This window comes from Myotis myotis, unplaced genomic scaffold, assembly GCF_014108235.1.
Source record: "Myotis myotis isolate mMyoMyo1 unplaced genomic scaffold, mMyoMyo1.p scaffold_m19_p_1, whole genome shotgun sequence".
NCBI lineage: Eukaryota > Metazoa > Chordata > Mammalia > Chiroptera > Vespertilionidae > Myotis > Myotis myotis.
The window spans coordinates 208,990,506-209,010,278 of record NW_023416313.1 but is presented as its reverse complement, the minus strand read 5'-3'; the positions used below and the strand labels follow the sequence as shown (position 1 = coordinate 209,010,278).

The following is a 19,773-nucleotide window of genomic DNA, read 5'->3' as shown; positions in this document are numbered from 1 at the left end:
GTATTAATCTCAGGATTAATGCATATTGAAGGAAACTTTAATTTTTAAAATGTTTATTTCAATGGACTATACAGATAATGTATATACATGGTAAAAAGTTTTAAACATCAAAAGAAGTGAAATCTCCCATCATTCCATGATTCAAACAAAACCAGCTGTGGTTTCTGTCCCCCCACCCCCTCTCTCTCATAATCCTACATAGGATATAATATATCCTATATAATAAAAGCCCAGTGACTGAACGGCAGAACGACCAGAACGACTCATCGACCAGTCACTATGATGGGCACTAACCACCAGGGAGGAGATGCTAAACACAGGAGCTTTCCCCTGGTGGTCAGCACACTCCCACAGTGGTAGCACCACTTGGCTAACTGGGATGAGCAGCTGCTCCTGCTGCAACCACTTGTGTGATGCTCCCACAGCAGGCCGATCCCTGCAGGCCACGCCCCCCACCAGTGCACGAATCCTGTGCACTGGGCCTCTAATATATATATATATATATATATATATATATATATATATGTATATATATATATATATATATATATATATATATATATACATGTGGTTGCTTAGTGTTTCATATATATATATCCTATATAATAAAAGCTTAATATGTTAACACATTGTATGTGGGAAACGTATTTATACGTTTTACGTATTTATACATTCTACCAGTGTAGTAGAGCGCGGGACACGTATTAATACGTTTTTTATAGACTAGCGGTAGAATGCGGGTAACGTATAAATACGTAAACTAAAGTTATCATAATTTTACTGAACGTTGCCATTTGCGCAAAAAATTAGCAAAAATGGCCCGCGCCACCTGTTAGCGCATGATAAAAACTACCCGCAAACAATGTGTTAAGTGTCCAGTCATCTGGTCATCCGTTCAACCAATCAAAGTGTAATATGCTAATGATATGCTAAGACCATTCAATCGCTTGCTATGGGGGGCAGACAGTCGACCAGTCGCTATGACATGCACTGATCACCAGGGGGTAGAAGCTCTGACCAGTAGGTTAGCTTGCTGCTGGGATCTGGTCGATCAGACTGAGTGAAATGGGCTAGACACATCCTGGAGCCCTCCCACGGTCTCCCACCAGCTGGCTAACCTCCTGCATCTCACCCCAGCCCCGATCATGCACTGGGGGGGTCCCTTGGCCTGGCCTGTGCCCTCTCGCAATCTGGGACCCCTTGGGGGATGTTGGAAACCTGGTTTCAGTCTAATCCTTCAGGCCAGGCTGAGGGACTTACTGGTGCATAAATTTGTGCACTGGGCCTCTAATCTACACTAATAAAAGAGAAAGATGCAAATTGAGCATACCTTTGTGATGTTCATCAGCCAATCAGGAGTGAGTATGCAAATTAACAAAGATGGCAGGTTAATTTGCATACACAGGTGCTAAGTGGCTGGGGGCATTCTGCACCATCCCAGCCGCTCTGGGCCTCTGGGCAGCGTAGGAAGGCAGAAAGGCGGCTCCAGGCTGGAGCAAAGGCGGAAAGGCAGCTCCGGCCAAAGCGAAGGTGGTGCCAGCAGCCAAGGGAAGGAAGGCCCATTCTTGCATGAATCTTTGTGCATCGGGCCTCTCTCTCTCTCTCTCTCTCTCTCTCTCTCTCTCTCTCTCTCTCTCTCTCTCTATATATATATATATATATATATATATATATATATATATAATTATAATTACAAAAGTATAATTGCTACTTAGACCGGACGTCCTTCTGGATGTTCTTCTGGATATCCTTCCGGACGAAGCCAGAGCTGTGAGGGAAGCCTGGGTCCCAGGTGCCAGAGGGAAGCCTGGGTCCTGGGTGCCAGAGGGAAGCTGGTGCTGGCAGCTGGGGGAAGGAAGGCCTACTCTTGCACAAATTTTGTGCATCGGACCTCTAGTATATATATGGTAAAGTAGCATTATGTTAAAAACATTTTCTGTGGGATCAAATAGTCTATGAAAATAGAAATCCAGTGGTTGCTTAGTGTTTCATATTAAACCATTCCCCTAGCTCAGCATTTGAGTAGTTTCCAAATTTTTGCTATTATAGATTAACTTGTTAACAAATGGCTTTTTATGCAAACTTTTTCTCACTCATCTGTTTATTTTATTAGGGGAAATTTATAGATATGAAATTACTGGGTCAAAAAGTATAGCATCTGACAAAGTGCTTGGAATATATCCTTAGCTGCTTAAGTCCTGATTTTTAAACTAGCTCTCACTTTTCAGTAATAGCCTATAAATTCACAGAATAAGTGATCTCCTACATTATCAAGGCTTTTCAATGAAAGAAATCTTAGTATTCTACATTGATAATTATCAATGAAGTCTTTTACCACTAACATTCTATTATGTAACTGAGGGAAAATAATCTGTAACCAAAAGGTGATATTTATGATTTTGGTACATCTTCTAATTTATTGAGGAATTACAAATAATAGATGTTAATTCAAATAGTTTGTAAATGTTCAGATTTTATAAGCAGGTTGAGGAAAATGTAAGTTTATCAGCAGATTTTCTACTAGAAGTAGGACTTTATAAAAGTGATTTTTTTTTTTCAACTGGCCTGGAAGATACATATTGCTACTCTTATGATTATATAATGCTTGGGACTAACACTTGTGTTCTAAGACCTCCAATAAACCACTTGATTCAATTTAGTGAATCAGCAAAATTAAGTCTTTTCACTAGCTGCCAAAAATCACACATTTGACCTACCCAGCTGTAGAATTTTTATTTACTTGTGATTTAAAAAAAATACATAAAAATAAAAACATCCTTCTGAAGGCAGTGGTTTCTTTAATTATGTCTGGTTTTCATTAAAGAGATATTATTATGCTTGCATTAGTTTTGGAGGCAGACACTATTGGTTTCAAATTCTGACTGTGATTTCTTAGCTGAGTAACGTGGGCAAGAGCTCTGTCAGCTATGTGTTACCATCTTCATTTTACATGGGGGAAACTGAGGCTTAGTGAGATTAAATGGGACAGTATATGTGAAGCACTTTTAGCAGAGTGCTTTCCCACAAAAGGCATTCAGTAGTTGGTAGCTATTAGGAGCAAAACAGCAACCGTCTATATCAGCGGTTCTCAACCTGTGGGTTGCCAACCTGTGGGTCATGACCCCTTTGGGGGTCGAACAACCCTTTCACAGGGGTCGCCTAAGACCATCGGAAAACACATATATAATTACATATTGTTTTTGTGATTAATCACTATGCTTTAATTATGTTCAATTTGTAACAGTGAAAATACATCCTGCATATCAGATACTTACATTACGATTCATAACAGTAGCAAAATTATAGTTATGAAGTAGCAACGAAAATAATTTTATGGTTGGGTCACCACAACATGAGGAACTGTATTAAAGGGTCGTGGCATTAGGAAGGTTGAGAACCGCTGGTCTATATGCTATTGACTTCGTTAAAGAAGAAATGAAATAGAAGATGGAATTGACCAGTGTTTCATTTTACAGGTATAAATGTATCTGATACACACTTTTGGATCCAAATATTATCCCAGCTGAAGTTTAAATCTCAGGAAAAAAATTGGTTTATTTCCACTTAGAACCCTCAATAACTCACAAAGAAACCTGCCAGTCTTGTAATTTTCTCTTGCCAATCCTCAATGTCTTTTACCAATTGTTAACTGATATATAATGGCCTGGCTATCAAATGACCCCAAACAAAGTGGCTAAAATAACAATCATTTTATTACAGCTCAAGTTTGTGGATTAGGATTTCAGGCAGTGCTTAACTGGGCTATTCTTCTGTTCCATGTGCGATCCACTGGGATTGCTGTTGACCTTCAGCTCCTATCTGGATTATTCGGGTGGGTTCAATGCCTGGGGGTTGCTAGAAGGTTAGGCTCAGGTGGGCCCTTCTGCATCATCATGTAACCTAAGGACCTCCCCATATGGTCTTCCCGTCAGCCATACTTGGGCTGTCACTGCCGTCTGGAACCCCCAAATTAGCAATCAAGAGTGGCAGTAACTTGGGCCTATGCTCCATTTTTCATTGTACTTACATGTGCGTCATTTTACTCAAATTGTAGAAGGAATGTGATTCCAGCCGCTGCAGAGTTGTATCTATGGATAAGTAGCTGAAAATCACAAAAATATAAGACAAAGTCAGAAGTTAGTAGGGTTGTGAACTCCAAGAATACTGTTTTGATGTAACATCTTTGTCATGGGCTTCCCAGATCATAAAACATATGCAAACCTCATGGTTTCTCCCTAATTATGTTATAATTAGTTACTGCTGTTTTTAGATCCTGTGGCACCTGAAAGTTTCCCAATACATGCAGTCCTATTGACCTTTCAGGTTTCATTTAACTGATACTTCTTTTAGAAGCTTTTCCCAAATTTCCTGATTGGTTCAAATTTCCTGTAATATATCCTCATATTACCATGAATTCCTTTCCCTAATTATCACAGAGCAACTTGGCAACTGTTAGGATGATATTTGATTTGTGTTGTCTCATTACACTGAAAATTCTCTGAAATGGAGAACCATGTTGGTTTCTGGTGGCCATTGAATCCTGAGTCCCTATCACAGTGCTTGACATGTAGTAGACTCCCAATAAATATGTATTAAGTGAATGAATCAATAGGCGAGTTGCTCAAAATAGCACAACATGAAAGACATGGGAAAAAAGAATAAGAGACATTTTTCATGGAGTACCTAATAGCATGGAATTAGAGAGGTAGTTTCAAAGAAGATGCAGCGAAATCCACATTGCTAGTGGAACATTCCAGAGGGTGGTGACTACATATTATCTCTATACTTCTTGATTTTGATGAAGTTGAAAATTTAAGGTTTGTTTTGAACTTTAGGAGCAAAAGATAAATCAACTAAAAGTTTTTAAGTACTAAAGTGGTGGAAAGAGAAACATCTATCTATAAGAATACATAAGGAATGACATTTCAAATAATCTCCTCAAATTCCATCTTGTAATGAGAATGACTAACACAGACAAATTCAGTGATTGATTTTTATTGAGAGTCATTTCTATGACATTTGGGAAAATTAACAATTGACAGATGATGTCCACATGTAGCCCTAGTGAAGATTCTCAACTCTAGCCATACAATTGAACTATCTGGAAGGTTTTTAGAACGCAGAAATGTCTAAAACTTGGTCCAGGACAATTAAGTAACTGTTTCTGAGGGATGGGACAAACACTTTTATTATGTAAAGCTTTTCAGATGACTCTAATGTGTAGGCATGGCTGAGAAGCACTGGTGTATACTGAATCTGTCAGTAAAATATTTTCATCAACACAGTGTTATTAAGAAGACCTCTGACTGTTACATTTGAGTTTTTGCCATGGTTATTGTGAATATTCTAAAGGTCCTGTGATTTTTGTTTTGTATGGCCTATTCTGTAAACAGTTATCCTTTTGATTTATCAGGTCTCCTAAGATATTGCCACTTGTGGATAACGTTACATAAATTATTTTGATCCAAATATCATCTCTAAAACATAGAGAAAGCAATAGGTGTTGAAAAGGATTAATTTATTGTGTAGAGATTGTGGGGATTTATAATGGATAAAGCTGAGCAATCTGAAAGACAAGATTAATTTTGAAGGCTGCGAACTTGTTCATCTAACTTTGCATCATATCCATTTGCTCCAAATTTTCTCTTGACTTTGTTAGTTCAGAAGTGCAGAGCTTTCTCAAGGTTTTATTGGGGGAGCCAACTTGCAGGAACCATTTATCAGAGGGATGAGAGGAGTGATTCTCTACTTGCTAATCCCATTGTTATAACCAAGAAAAATCAGATCCTACTTCTTCCTCAAATTTTTTCTTACCATTTAATTCTTATGTAATCACTAGGGCGAACATAACATTTATCATCCAAAACAGGATATTTTTGTGGGTTAAAACGGGGTGCTAATAGTATGCCAGAATACGAGGTGAGAATTTGTACTGCCCCAGGAAAACCTACCTAGGGTCTCCTTGGTGATCTCTCTGTTGCCTCCCATATATATCTTTGATGATTATTCAGGTATGATGTATGTGTGTGTGCTTTCATTAAACAAATGGCCAAACAGACATGTTCCCTAGCTTCCAGAAACTCACAGCAATGGGAGGTCCAGGCAGGTAAATGGGATTAACATATAGGGTGATAAATGCTTTGGTGGGGTTCAGGACACACTTAACCCAGACTGGAGAATCTAGCACAGTCTCCCTGGAGGAGTCTTCAGCAAGACCTTTAAATATCTCAGTCAACCTGCTTTCTTTAATTGCTCATCACGTTCATTTCAAACCTTTTCAAATTTCTAACTCTGCCAGCTCTACCCTCAATATTAGTACATACTCTTCTTATTTTTTTAAATTTATTTTATGGTTGAGAGTATGCTCTTTTAATAATTCATAGAAAAGAAAGAAACCTTGAGATAAGGATTTCTTGAATTCCCTTTCAATAAGCTTATTAATTCACCTGCACCTGCCCCATCTCTTACTATTACTTTTCTTATTGCAATGTAAAAAGTCACCATCTTTGGTAGAAGGTCAATCCCTCTCCTCGGTGCTCTTAAAAATTGTTCTTTCTTCACTTTATTTTAGCCTCTCCCTCTCTACTGACTCCTTTCCCTGTTCCCAGTTACAAATACCTGCTCATGATTCTCAAGTCTAGTGTCCACCCAGATCTTATCCTTAAGAACCCCAACATAACCACTTCTAGTCCTCCTTACTCTGCTTTTTTTTTCTTTTTACCATATCTGCAAATCCCTTCTAAATTAGTATATATATATTTGTTATGTTTTTGATTCATTGTCTATCTCCTTCCATTCAAATGCAAGCTCCACAGGGGCACAGATCTTTGTCCATTTGTTCCCTGGTATATGTCTATCTCTTAGAACAACAATTGGCACATAATATGGACTGCATAAATATTTCCTGAATGAATGAATGAAAAAATTATGTCCTAATGTCTACTTTGATGTGCCAAAGGTACCTCAAATGTCATATGCCCCAAAATGAATTCCTAACTTACCTCCTGCATCTCCACAGCAAATGTACGGAAAACTTCTCTGTCTTGGCAAATATGCTCATCAACCACACAGGTGTCCGAGTTAGAAATTGAATGAAATTCTTCTCCATCTCCCTCCCCTTCCAAATCAATCAACTTTCTAATTTATTATGTATTCCTATTTATTTCTCAAATCTGGTCACTTTTTCTTTATTCCCAAATAACCACCCTCATTCAGTTCTCCAGCTCCTCTTCCCCAGGGCCCTGATTCAACCTCCTCACTGGCTTCCTGTCTTCAGTCTTGCTCCACTTCTACTCCTGTCCACAGCACAGTCAAGGGAAGGTTTTTAGAACATCTGATCTGTCACTTCCCTATTGTAACCATTCAGTGGCTTGGCCTTAGGGAAGATTTCAAACTCTTTCCAATGATTCACAGGCCCTGCTTACCTCCTCCCAATCTTATTTTTCTCTACTGCTCCTTCCCAGCCTCAAGAAGTTTAGTTTAATTTCACAGACAGCCAAGGCTTTTCTTTTCTGCTTGGAACTCTCTTTCTACTTATTTTTTATTCAATTATTTAGTCAGATAATGCAGATTGCAAATTAGGTGCCATTTCCTCTAGGAAGAATTTCCCTGACTACCCCCCACCATCCAGGTAATACACCTCTCATATGAGTCTCCACAGACAAGGGAAGACACAGAATAGGCAATTGTATAAGGGAGATGAGGGAAAAGGAAGAGCTGTAGGGGAATTTGAAGTTTTTAGCTTACAAGCCATTAAATGACAGTGCTGTTAAAAGGAGGAGTAGGGAAGGAGCAGTTTAGGGGAAGATGAAGAGTTTATTTTGGGATATACTGAGTGTGTCCTGCTTGTGGGACATCAAGGTGATGATATTGGGAAGGAAGGTTGTAATGCAGGCCTGAGCTTTTAAGAACAGGTCAGGACTAGAGATACTCACTTAGGAATTAGTTATATTAGGTAATAGTGAAATCAGACATCATTGGCTACATTTATGGCAAAATGTAAGCATTCGTACCAGTGGTAAAAAGTGAGTCAAGAATCGGCAATTAGGATAGATCAATTATAGACAGAGAAATCTGTTTATGGGAGAAATTCCCAGCTAAGATTTTGCCACATCCCAAGATATATTAAAATACATTAAGAATTATTAAATGTTCAAGACCAAATGAATTAAAATTTATTTTAGCTTAAAAAAATCATTTAGGAATTAGGGAATGGAGATGTAGCAAAACAAAATAAACATTTCAAACATAAAAATTTCATATACATTGCATATGTAGATTATTTTTCTGGATAGAGCACATTTGGAACATAGCATGAACATTGCAAACTTTTTTATATTAAAAAAATGACTTACATCCTGGAAATATTGGGCAGATTTGAAAATGCATGACTGGGGATGGTTTTCAGATGAGTCTCTGTAAACTTCCTATAAAAATAAGTTACACAATTAAAATTTTATTCATTGGACTTTTCTAATAACTCACCTTAATTATACAAAACACATTACTAGAGGCATGATGGTTCTTACAATATATATTTCATCTTACATAATAAAAAAATTAATACACAATGAAAAAACAAAATACAGTTTTTTCTCAACAAAACAAGAATTAAGAGTGAGAATCAAATGCAGAAAGTAAATCTTTAAACTTCATCTCTGAATTAGCAGTAAACTGGTATGCTGTGTCTAACAGCATATTCAGTGTGTTAACTAAAGGGCAACATCATATATTCATAAGTTTATCAGGACTACAGAATTCATATCATGCACTTGTCAATGGAAAGGTCTTGGAATGCCATTAGAATATTAAGAGTAACTAGAGGCCTGGTGCAAGGATTCATGCACTGGTGGGTTCCCTTAGCCTGGCCTATACCCTCTCGCAATTCAGGACCCCTCAGGGAATGTCGGAGGCCCAGTGAACGTATTCAGCCCAATCCCCACAGGCCAGGCTGAGGGATTCATGCACCGGGCCTCTAGTATGCATATAAAATCTTAGGTTAACCTCTTCCCACCCTCTCCCCTCCCCCTCTCTCTGAGATTCATCAGTCGGTTCCATGTTTCCATGCCTGTACATTGAGCGTCTGCCCCCTGGTGGTCAGTGCACATCATAGCTACCAGTCAAACGGTTGTATGGTCAAACAGTTGCTTAGGCTTTTATGTATATACTAGGGGCCCGGTGCACGAAATTCGTGCACTGGGTGTGTGTGTGGGGGGGCAGAGAGTGTCCCTCAGCCCAGCCTGCCCCCTCTCACATACTGGGAGCCCTCAGGCGTTGACCCCCATCACCCTCCGATCGCCTGATCGGCCCCTTGCCCAGGCCTGACGCCTCCGCCAGAGGTGTCAGGCTTGGACAGGGGACCCCCATCTCCCCCCGATCACTGGCTCTGGCCCCCGCCCAGGCCTGAGACCTCTGGCCCAGGAATCATGCCTGGGCTGGGGACCCCCATCTCCCTCTGATCGCTTGCTCCACCCCCCGCCCAAGCCTGACGCCTCTGACCCAGGCTTCAGGCCTGGGCAAGGGGACCATCATATACCCCAATCCCCGGCTCCACCCCCCACCCAGGCCTGATGCCTCAGCCAGAGGAGTTGACCCTCATCACCCTCCGATCACCAATCACCGGATTGGCCCCTTGACCAGGCCTGAGGCCTCTGGCAGAGGTGTTAGGCCTGGGCAGGGGACCCCCAGCTCCCCGCGGTTGCAGGCTCCGCCCCTGCCCAGGCCTAACGCCTCTGGCCTAGGCGTCCGGCCCAGGCAGCGGGGACCTGCAGTGGCAGCGGGGGGCACCGCGATCGTGGGCTTCGCTTTAGGCCCAGGCAAGGGACCCCTAGCTCCTGGGACTGCCAGCTTCCACCGTGCCCAGCTCCCATCGCTGGCTCCACCCCTACTTCCTGCTATCACTGGCCAGGGCGGCAAAGGTGCCTGATTCTTTGATCATGGCTGGGGGGCAGGGCAAAGGCGGCCCCAGGGCCGCCTTTGCCCTGCCCCCCAGCTCTTAGCTCCCCCCTGGGTTTCTGATCACTGTCAGTGGCAGGGGGCTTCTTCCTGCTTTCCCTTTCGCCTCCCTGCATTGTGCCTACGTATGCAAATTAGCCGCCATCTTGTTGGCAGTTAACTGCCAATCTTAGTTGGCAGTTAATTTGCATATAGCCCTGATTAGCCAATGAAAATGGTATCGCTGTACGCCAATTACCATTTTTCTCTTTTATTAGTGTAGAGATATATATATATATTTTAGAGACCCAGTGCACAAAATTTGTGCACTTGGGGGGAGGGGGTCCCTCAGCCCGGCCTGTGCCCTCTCGCAGTCTGGGACCCCTCAGGGGATGACCACTTGCTGGCGTAGGCCTGCTCCCTGGGGGATTGGGCCTAAGCTGGAAATCAGACATCACTCTGGCAGCCCGGCAGCCCTTGGGGGATGTCCACTGCTAGCGGGGAGCAGGCCTAAGCTGCAGTCAGACATCCTTAGCGCTGCTGAGGAGGCAGGAGAGGCTCCCACCACCACCGCTGTACTGGCAGCCATCAGCCTGGCTTGTGGCTGAGCAGAGCTCTCCTATGTGAAAGCACACTGACCACCAGAGGGCAGCTCCTGCATTAAGCGTCTGCCCCCTGGTGGTCAGTGTGTTTCATAGTGACCAGTCATTCCCAGTCTTTCTGCTGTTAGGGTCAGTTTGCATATTACCCTTCTACTATATAGGATAGAGGCCTGGTGCACGGGTGGGGGCTGGCTGGTTTGCCCTGAAGGGTGTCCCGGATCAGGGTGGGGGTCCCGCTGGGATGCCTGGCCAGCCTGGGTGAGGGGCTGATGGGTGTTTGCAGGCTGGTCAAGCCCCCCCCCCCCCAGTGGGGACCCTCACCCCATGGAGGTTTGGCCAGTCTGGGTGAGGGGTTGATGGCTGTTTTCAGGCTGGCCATACCCCCTTCAGGGTGGGGGTCCCCACTGGGGTTCCTGGCCAGTCTGGGTGAGGGGTTGATGGCTGTTTTCAGGCTGGCCACATCCCCTTCAGGGTGGGGGTCCCCACTGGGGTTCCTGGCCAGTCTGGGTGAGGGGCTGAGGGCCGTTTTCAGGCTGGTGGGCGACTGAAGCCCCCAGCCTCTCTTTTTTTTCTTTTTTCTTTTTATTCTGGGATTTATTTACCTTCTATAGCTATCACTGGAGCTGAGAGCCGGCTCCAGCTCTGAGGCCTGGCTCCAGCTCTGAGGCCGTGGTGGATGATAGCAGGTATCTGGGGTTTGTTTGGCTTCTATAGTTGAAACTCTGTTGCCATCACTGGCGCTCTAAGCTCTGAGGCCGTGGTGGCTGAAAGCAGGTATCTGGGGTTTGTTTAGCTTCTATAATTGAAACATTCTTGCTTAGAGTGTAGCTTACAGCCGGGCCGCAGCAGGCGGGGAACCTTGGCTTCCTCCATCACTGGAGCAAGCAAGCCTCATGTTTGCTTCAGCTGTGTGGCTGCTGGCTGCCATCTTTGTTGGCAGTTAATTTGCATATCCTACTGATTAGTCAATGGGAAGCATAGCGGAGGTACGGTCAATTACCATGTTTGTCTATTATTAGATAGGACATAGGTTAAATGTATTTGAGCCCTAACTTGGTGGCTCAGTTGGTTGGAGTGTCATCACATACACGAAATCTAAATTTGGGTTCTATTCCCAGTCAGGGCACAGGTTTGATCCCCTGTTGGGACACGTAAGGAAAGCAACCAATTGATGTTTCTCTCTGTTTCTCACTCTCTCTCTGTTTCTCACTCTCTCTCTCCCCCTCCCTTCTTCTCTCTAAAATCAATAAAAAACATATCTTTGGGTGAATATTAAAAAAAAAAGGATTTGCTATATCTTAAAGATTAAAAATTTTTGCTGGAACAAAGGTCTCGTCCACTAGTACCTTATTAAATCATCTACTTGCTGCAGCTTGGAAACAGGTAACAGACAAGGGCTAATCGGATCATGGTATGTTGTGGCTTTTCTTCCAGTTTGCTTTTTGGATACTTTTCAGAAGTCTGAGACTGTTTTCCTTATAGATACTAAGATATCTTCATGCCTTCCAGTGTGTCTCTCTACCTAGGAGCCCATTTTTTTACTTCCTGTCTTTGCTATAGCAACTGCTTGAATAGAATCCTGAATGAAAAAAAGGTGTACCTACTATCCTAGTTCACATTGCAAAAAGATAACGTCTCATTGTGTGCACCACCTCCATGGATCCGTTCTGCTATTTAAAAATTGGCAATCATACATCATTCATTTATTACTTTATTTGAAGATTTAGATGGAAATTATGTATTTTCCTCTCCGGGTTTCAGGGTTGTTTCTCTACAATCAATTACCTTGTTCTATGCATTCTTTGAACTACTAATTTCTGCAGTGATTGAAATATACAGGGGTGGGCAAAAGTAGGCTTATAGTTATTCATTTAGAAAATAATACAATAATTAATAAATAATACAAGAGTAAACTGTCTTAGATACTCACAACTGTAAGCTTCTTTTGCCCATCTCTGTGTTTAGCACTTCCAGTTTCCATTCCTATTTGTCAGGGTGCTGAAAGTCACCCCTTCATCCTAACTATAAGGAAAAAGCTGATCAGACTGAAAAAATAACAACTCTTCTTGTACACATGAGGGAAGACACAGGGCAAACTGGGGAGACAGCCAGATACAGGGGGTCTGCCGGGAGCCGTTCCATGCTTGCTATTTCAAGGGACCTGGCATATATGGCATACTGTTCTTAATATGTTTGCTCACCTTCTTGGCACTATGTGTTTTAACCAAGGTCTCTGAGAAAGGTTGTTTCCCCAGGTAGGGATTTTCCCCTGAAGTTAGGGAGGGAATAAAACCTCTTAACTAAGTGCCAGGCAGGTAATTAATCACTCTAACTACCAACAATCATGCTTAAGCTACATAATCTTTACTCCCTGGAATGGAGATAAGAAACGCCCTAACCTTTGGAATAGAGATTGATAGGATTGGAATCAACTGGTATAAATACAGATGTAAGAAGACAGAATGAAGAGAGACAGAACCTAGGCACAGAACCTACACAGAACGTTCTCTAGAGACAGAAGAACTTCGCTGGAGAGAACATGGCAAAAGTTCCTGGACAGAAACTGGCGAGAGAACATGGCAAAAGATCCTGGACTGAACCTGACTACAGAAATTGGCAAGAGAACCTGACTAGAACCTGGTAAGAGAACCTGGCTGGAGAACCTAGCGAGGGAACATGACTACAGAACCTGGCAGGAGATCCTAAGCAGAACCTCACTGGAGATCCTGACCAGAACGTGGCTAGAGAACCTTGCTATGATGATCATCTGAACGCCCTCTCCGTGTCATTCCTTCTTCACTAACTCCGTCCACACCTTTGGGGACCCCTGGACCTGCTGGGGTTGGACCCCGGCATCTGGCGACCGAACAGGGACCCCTAGGTAAGCCCCACTCTCGGGATGGATAGGACTCCACCGTAGGAAGAGGGTGGATAGTCTTCGCCGACTCCGTCCACACCTTTGGGAACCCCTGGAACAGGATTCCCCTAGGTAAGCCCCCCCCCCACTGAGAACCCCCACATTCAGGACGGATAGGACTCCACCAGGGTACTGCAGACCCCCCTATAGAGGATAAGTAGGGTAAGAAGGTGGATAGTACAGAACTTAGATTGAGAAGATGTGCCATACTGAGTCCAAAGAAAGAAGACTCTGTATTGATCTTTTAACACATATGCTTGCTAGCAGAGGAATTAAGGTTACTCCCAGTCAGACAGAACGTTTCATACAAGAAGTATGTCCATGCTTTTCTGAGGAAGGAAAGGTAAATGTAAAGGCATGGGAGGAGGTAGGCCCAAGGAGCCTTATCCTTAACCCCACTGCAGCCTTTCCACCCCGGGAAAGTGCAGGATTGGCAAGCTCTCCCTGGGGTGATAGATCAGGACTCAGGTAATAGCAGAAAGCGCCAATCCTACTCTTAAAATGGATACAAGAGAGCATTTCGGGTTTTTCTTTTTAATGCCTGCTTTTAAAAAATAAAAAAGGGGGAATTTGCCGGGAGCCGTTCCATGCTTGCTATTTCAAGGGACCTGGCATATATGGCATACTGTTCTTAATATGTTTGCTCACCTTCTTGGCACTATGTGTTTTAACCAAGGTCTCTGAGAAAGGTTGTTTCCCCAGGTAGGGATTTTCCCCTGAAGTTAGGGAGGGAATAAAACCTCTTAACTAAGTGCCAGGCAGGTAATTAATCACTCTAACTACCAACAATCATGCTTAAGCTACATAATCTTTACTCCCTGGAATGGAGATAAGAAACGCCCTAACCTTTGGAATAGAGATTGATAGGATTGGAATCAACTGGTATAAATACAGATGTAAGAAGACAGAACGAAGAGAGACAGAACCTAGGCACAGAACCTACACAGAACGTTCTCTAGAGACAGAAGAACTTCGCTGGAGAGAACATGGCAAAAGTTCCTGGACAGAAACTGGCGAGAGAACATGGCAAAAGATCCTGGACTGAACCTGACTACAGAAATTGGCAAGAGAACCTGACTAGAACCTGGTAAGAGAACCTGGCTGGAGAACCTGGACAGAACCTGGCTGGAGAACCTAGCGAGGGAACATGACTACAGAACCTGGCTGGAGATCCTAACCAGAACTTCTCTGGAGATCCAGACCAGAACTTGGCTGGAGATCCTGGCTGGAGATCCTGGCTAGGCTGCTGATCAACTGAAGACTGTCTCCGTGTCCTTCCTTCTTCGCCGACTCCATCCACACCTTTGGGGACCCCTGGACCTGCTGGGGTTGGACCCCGGCAGGGGTCCGGCTTCCCAGAGCAGAGGCTCATGAGGGAAACCATGAGTGTCCAGTGTACGAAAATCTGAACTGTGATTGATGAATCACTGGAGGCCCAGTGTGGACAATTCTGAGAGTTGAAAACTCCAGAGGGACCCAGTCATAGAGGGACCTCCACAATTTTGTGAGATTTACCTCCATTATCTTGACCAGGTTCTAATAGTAAATATCAGAGAAAAATCCCCCTGTGCTTCTAGCAAAGGGAGGGGAAGAGGAACTGTTTGGAAACACACCAGAGCACTCTGTTCTTAGCAAGGCCTGCCTCAGGGGAACTAGGTAACCACAGCCTAACGGACCTGGGGAAGGGACATGCCCAACTCCAGCCCAGTGTAACCATCCTGTCCTACAAAGGGGAGGGGAAAAAAAACCTGAGAAACACTGTGAAGTTCACAGTCTAGGCACAGGCTCGATAAATGTCTAAGACCTAATCACGGGGCAATAGAACCCTTCCCATCCCCGACACTTCACTACCACATTGCTAGCAGCCTATTTGTAGCAGCTCCTTTCACTTGGTATATCATGTCTGCTTATTGAGAATTATATCTGTGACTTTCCAAATCAAAGCCTCAGCAGAGCCAAATTAGTTACTAAAAGGACCTATTCAATAATATAGCCAATAATATTGTGGTAAGCCTGCATGGTGACAGATGATTAATACAATTAGTAGAGTGATCACACTGTGAGGTATAAAAATGACAAATCACTACATTGTTTACCTGAAGCTATTATAACTAATATTAGAGGCCTGATGCACGAAAATTTGTGCAAGAGTAGGCCTTCCTCCTCCTGGCTGCCGGCAGGCACCCGGGATCTGGGCTTCCCTCCGGCCCCCACTTCGTCCAGAATGACATCTGGAAGGACGTCTGGTCTAATTAGCATATTACCCTTTTATTGTTATAGATAAATTGTATACTAACTATACTTAAATAAAAATAAATAAAAGAACCTATTAACTTGGAGGGCAGAAAGTGTTGTGAATGACAAAAGTGCAGATTGTTAGCCCTTTGCAAATCTTGGTGATTTAGCAAGAAGCCCAATGCTGCCTTAATACGATTTCAGAAATTCAGGTCCCATAAATTCCCTTCCCTTCCTCACAAGTCTCACTCATGTGAGTCTTACATTCTCTTAATTGGATTGATTAAAAGCCAGTTGGTCCAGATCCAAGATTCTGAAGTTACAAAGATATGAGAATAACAAGTCATTTGACTGCAATCTCCAAGGAAAATTGGGCCATGACAAAGGAAAACAAAGGATAAGATAAACACCTGTTGGGTATCATCCAACAAGATTGAGTTTCTTAAACTCAAAGATAGTCTTATTTATAGAGCTTGTCCTAGGGCATTGGTCTTAGGGCATACTCATTGTTAGATCACACACTGCTTGTAGGTGATGTGGACCTAATTTACAACTTACATTAACTAAACCTTTTGGGGTTTATTCTGTGTTCAAAAGTAAATAACATTTAATTTAAAACAAATTCAAGTAATGATTTCTAAGCTGGACAGGTACATGCAAAAAATGAAACTGGACCACCAACTTACACCACACACAGGAATAAACTTAAAATGGATAAATGACTTAAATATAAGTCATTAAGCCATAAAAATCCTAGAAAACATAGGCTAAAATCTCAGACATCTCTTGTAGCAATATTTTTGCTGATATATCTCCTATGGCAAAGGAAACAAACAAAAAAATAAATGAGACTACATCAAAATAAAAGGCTTCTGCACAGCAAAAGAAACCATCAAGAAAATGAAAAGGGAACCAACTACTACATGAGAGAACATATTCATTAATGATACATCTGATAAGTGGTTAATTTCCAGAATATATAAGGAACTTATACAACTCAACACCAAGAAGACAAACAATCCAATTAAAAAATGGGCAAAGGGCCTGAATAGATACTTCTCCAAAGAGGACATACAGATAGCTAAGAGACATATGAAGAAAAATGCTCAATGTCACTAATCATGAGAGAGATGCAAATTACAGCTACAATGAGATATCACCTCACACCTGCCAGAATGGCTACCATCAATAAATCAATAAACAACAACTGCTGGTGAGGATGTGAAGAAAAGGGAACCCTTCTGCACTGTTGGTGGGAATGCAGACTGGTGCAGCTGCTGTGGCAAACAGTATGGAGTTGCCTCAAAAAATTAAAAATGGAACTGCCTTTTGATCCACCAATCCCACTTTTCAGAATATATCCTGAGAATCCCCCAAAGCCAATCATAAAGAATGTATGTACCCCTATGGTCATAGCAGTGTTATTATTATTATTATTATTATTTTTGCATAGCAGCATTATTTACAACTAGAGGCCTGATGCACGAAATTTGTGCACCAATACAGTCCCTAAGCCTGGCCTACAATTAGGGCCATCTTCCCCAGCTGCCTGTAGCTGGCCCTGCCCCCTGCCACCACACACCCCCAGTTTCCTGTTCGCCATCGGGTGATTGGAGCCTGATGGCTGGGGAAAGGGACCTAGAGGTCAGCCGTTCCTGCCCACTTGCCAGCCCCGACCCTGCTGTGGATCACCCTTTATGTGTGGGGTGACCGGCGGGGTGGAGGCCTTGGCCTGGCGCCACCCACATCCCTTGCCACCCAACCCTGGTTCCCTGTTTGCCATCGGGTGATCAGAGCCTGCAGCCAGGGAAAGGGACCAAGAGGTGGGCAGTGCGTCTCATAGTGACTGGTCGAGTGGTCGTTCTGGTAATTCCACCATTAGGGTCAATTTGCATATTACCCTTTTATTATATAGGATAGCCAAGATCTGGAAACAGCCCAAGTGTCCATTAGTAGATGAATGGATGAAAAATCTGTGGTACATTTATACTATGGAATACTATGCAGCTGTAAAAAAGAATATCTTAACCTTTGAGACAGCATGGAGGGACCTGGAGATTATTATACTAAGCAAAATAAGCCAGCCAGAGAAAGAAAAATGCCATATGATCTCACTTATATGTGGAATCTAATGAACAAAATAAACTGATGAACAAAATAGAACCAGAGGCGTGGGTACATGGAACAGACTGACAGCTCTAAGAGGGGAAGGAGGTGCGTGGGAGGCTGGATGAAAGAAGGTGTAGAGATTAGCCAAAGAACATATATGCAAAGCCCACGAACCCAGAAAACAGTGTGGTGAAGGCCAGAGAGGGGTGGGTAGGGACTGGGTGGAAGTGGGCAAAGGAGGGAGGAATGGGGGACATGTGTAATAGTGTTAACAATAAAAAACCCAAAACCAAAACCAAGAAGGAATATTACCACTATTTACTATTAATGATTAAGACATCACATGTGACTCATCAGGAAAAAACAGTTTACAGTTTCATATCCTAAGTGGAGTACGTACATTTAATAGTTAAACAAGTTGGCTTTGGGATATGGAAATTATAAGGGAGAATAAATATTTAAGCCCATAATGCAATTTAATTTATTTTTTCTATGACTTACTGAACTAAGCATGATCAGTGAGACTATGACTTAGAGAATCAAATGTCTCCTTTGAGCCTTGCTGAGGCAAGATTTATATTTCTCAGATGTCTACACTGACATGATCAGAAATAAAAATGTCTGTGAAACGCCGCCGATTGACTTGCACGGTTTGCAGAACAGGATCCAGTTTTAAGTGCTGTCTTTTGTGTTCCTGCAGTAGCTGTGAGGGAGGGAACTCTGGTCCATGCAAGGAAAAGGAGCAGATAGCTCCCTGTTCCAACAAGAACAGTTTGTGCAATTAAGTTTTTCACAGCCACCTTGCATGATAGATAGTAGGCTCATTTCACGGAACTTTTATCAACGTGTAAATCCAATCAGCACTCCAACATCCTGTTTCTTAGAAGGTTTCTGAAATCACAGCTCCATTGTGTGTGTGTGCACACATGTGGATGTGGGTTGTCATTAATGTGCCTGCTTCCCACTGCAGCCCCTGCTTGATAAAGAATGTGAAGTATGAGGGTGGAGCATGACTGAATTTTTCTGAGTTGAGAAGCCCGGTCAGCCCTCCCTGGCATGGCTGAGCTAAGCGTGTGTGGTCCCATTTGTGTGTTACAGTTTTGGTCCTTTGGCAATCAGGCTGAGAGTATTTTGTGATTCTGCATCAAGTTTATCTGTTTAATATTGTCACCTGCATTTTAAGGGCCTCCTTTTGCATTAAATAGCTGTGTCAAGCAATCAACTGGGTTTCTTTGAGATGTGCCAAGTGTATAACACTGAACTACCAATGTGACCATAGAAATCCAGATACTTGTACATCATAAAGTTGTGTATTATAATAAAATGGACAATATTGATAAATTTAAATGTGACATGTACCATTTGCCCCATGGTTTTACTTTATTGAGGATAAATTATTACTGATAAATTTGTTTTATTATTGTGCAATTTGTTGTTGTTAATCCTCACTGGATTTTTTTTCATTGATATTTTTAGAAAGAGTGGAAGGGAGGGGTGGAGGGAGAGAGAAAAATATCGATGTGAGAGAGACACATCGATTGGTTGCCTGCCCAGGTATGTTCCCTTGACTGGGAATCAAACCTGAGACCCTTCAGTGCACAGGCTGATGCTCTAACCGCTGAGACACACTGGCCAGAGCATCTTATGCAATTTTCAAAATACTTTGTGGTGAGTTGTGAGAGAGCAGACAAGAACAGGAATTAAAATCAGGGATGTAGACCCAGAAGGATCATGCAGTCAAATGTTTGGACTGTTAACAAATAAACTATACTTGTAAGTATGAAATAATTTTAAATCTTATCATGTTATGTTTTCAAATTTTGGTGGTAGAGTGGAGTTTTAGTCAATGTTGCTACTGAATTATTTACAAATAATATGAAAATACCAGGTGATAACTACAATGGAATGTGTGACACTGTAGCTGAATAGTATAACACACCACTCAGATTTCAAGGTCACCTGTGAGTCATCTTTTGG

General features: G+C 42.5%; 1 protein-coding gene across 2 annotated transcripts in view; it reads right to left on the bottom strand.

Moving 5' to 3' along the window:
* Window positions 1-19,773, bottom strand: part of TSHR (thyroid stimulating hormone receptor) — a 108,146-nt gene that overhangs the window by 50,170 nt on the left and 38,203 nt on the right. For both annotated transcript variants that reach the window (XM_036325462.1, XM_036325471.1), the window contains exons 2-3: window positions 8,355-8,426; window positions 4,028-4,102 (exon numbers count right to left, since the gene is read on the bottom strand). In XM_036325462.1, the coding sequence (XP_036181355.1) occupies window positions 4,028-4,102; window positions 8,355-8,426 (147 nt within the window). The remainder of the gene's footprint in view (window positions 1-4,027; window positions 4,103-8,354; window positions 8,427-19,773) is intronic.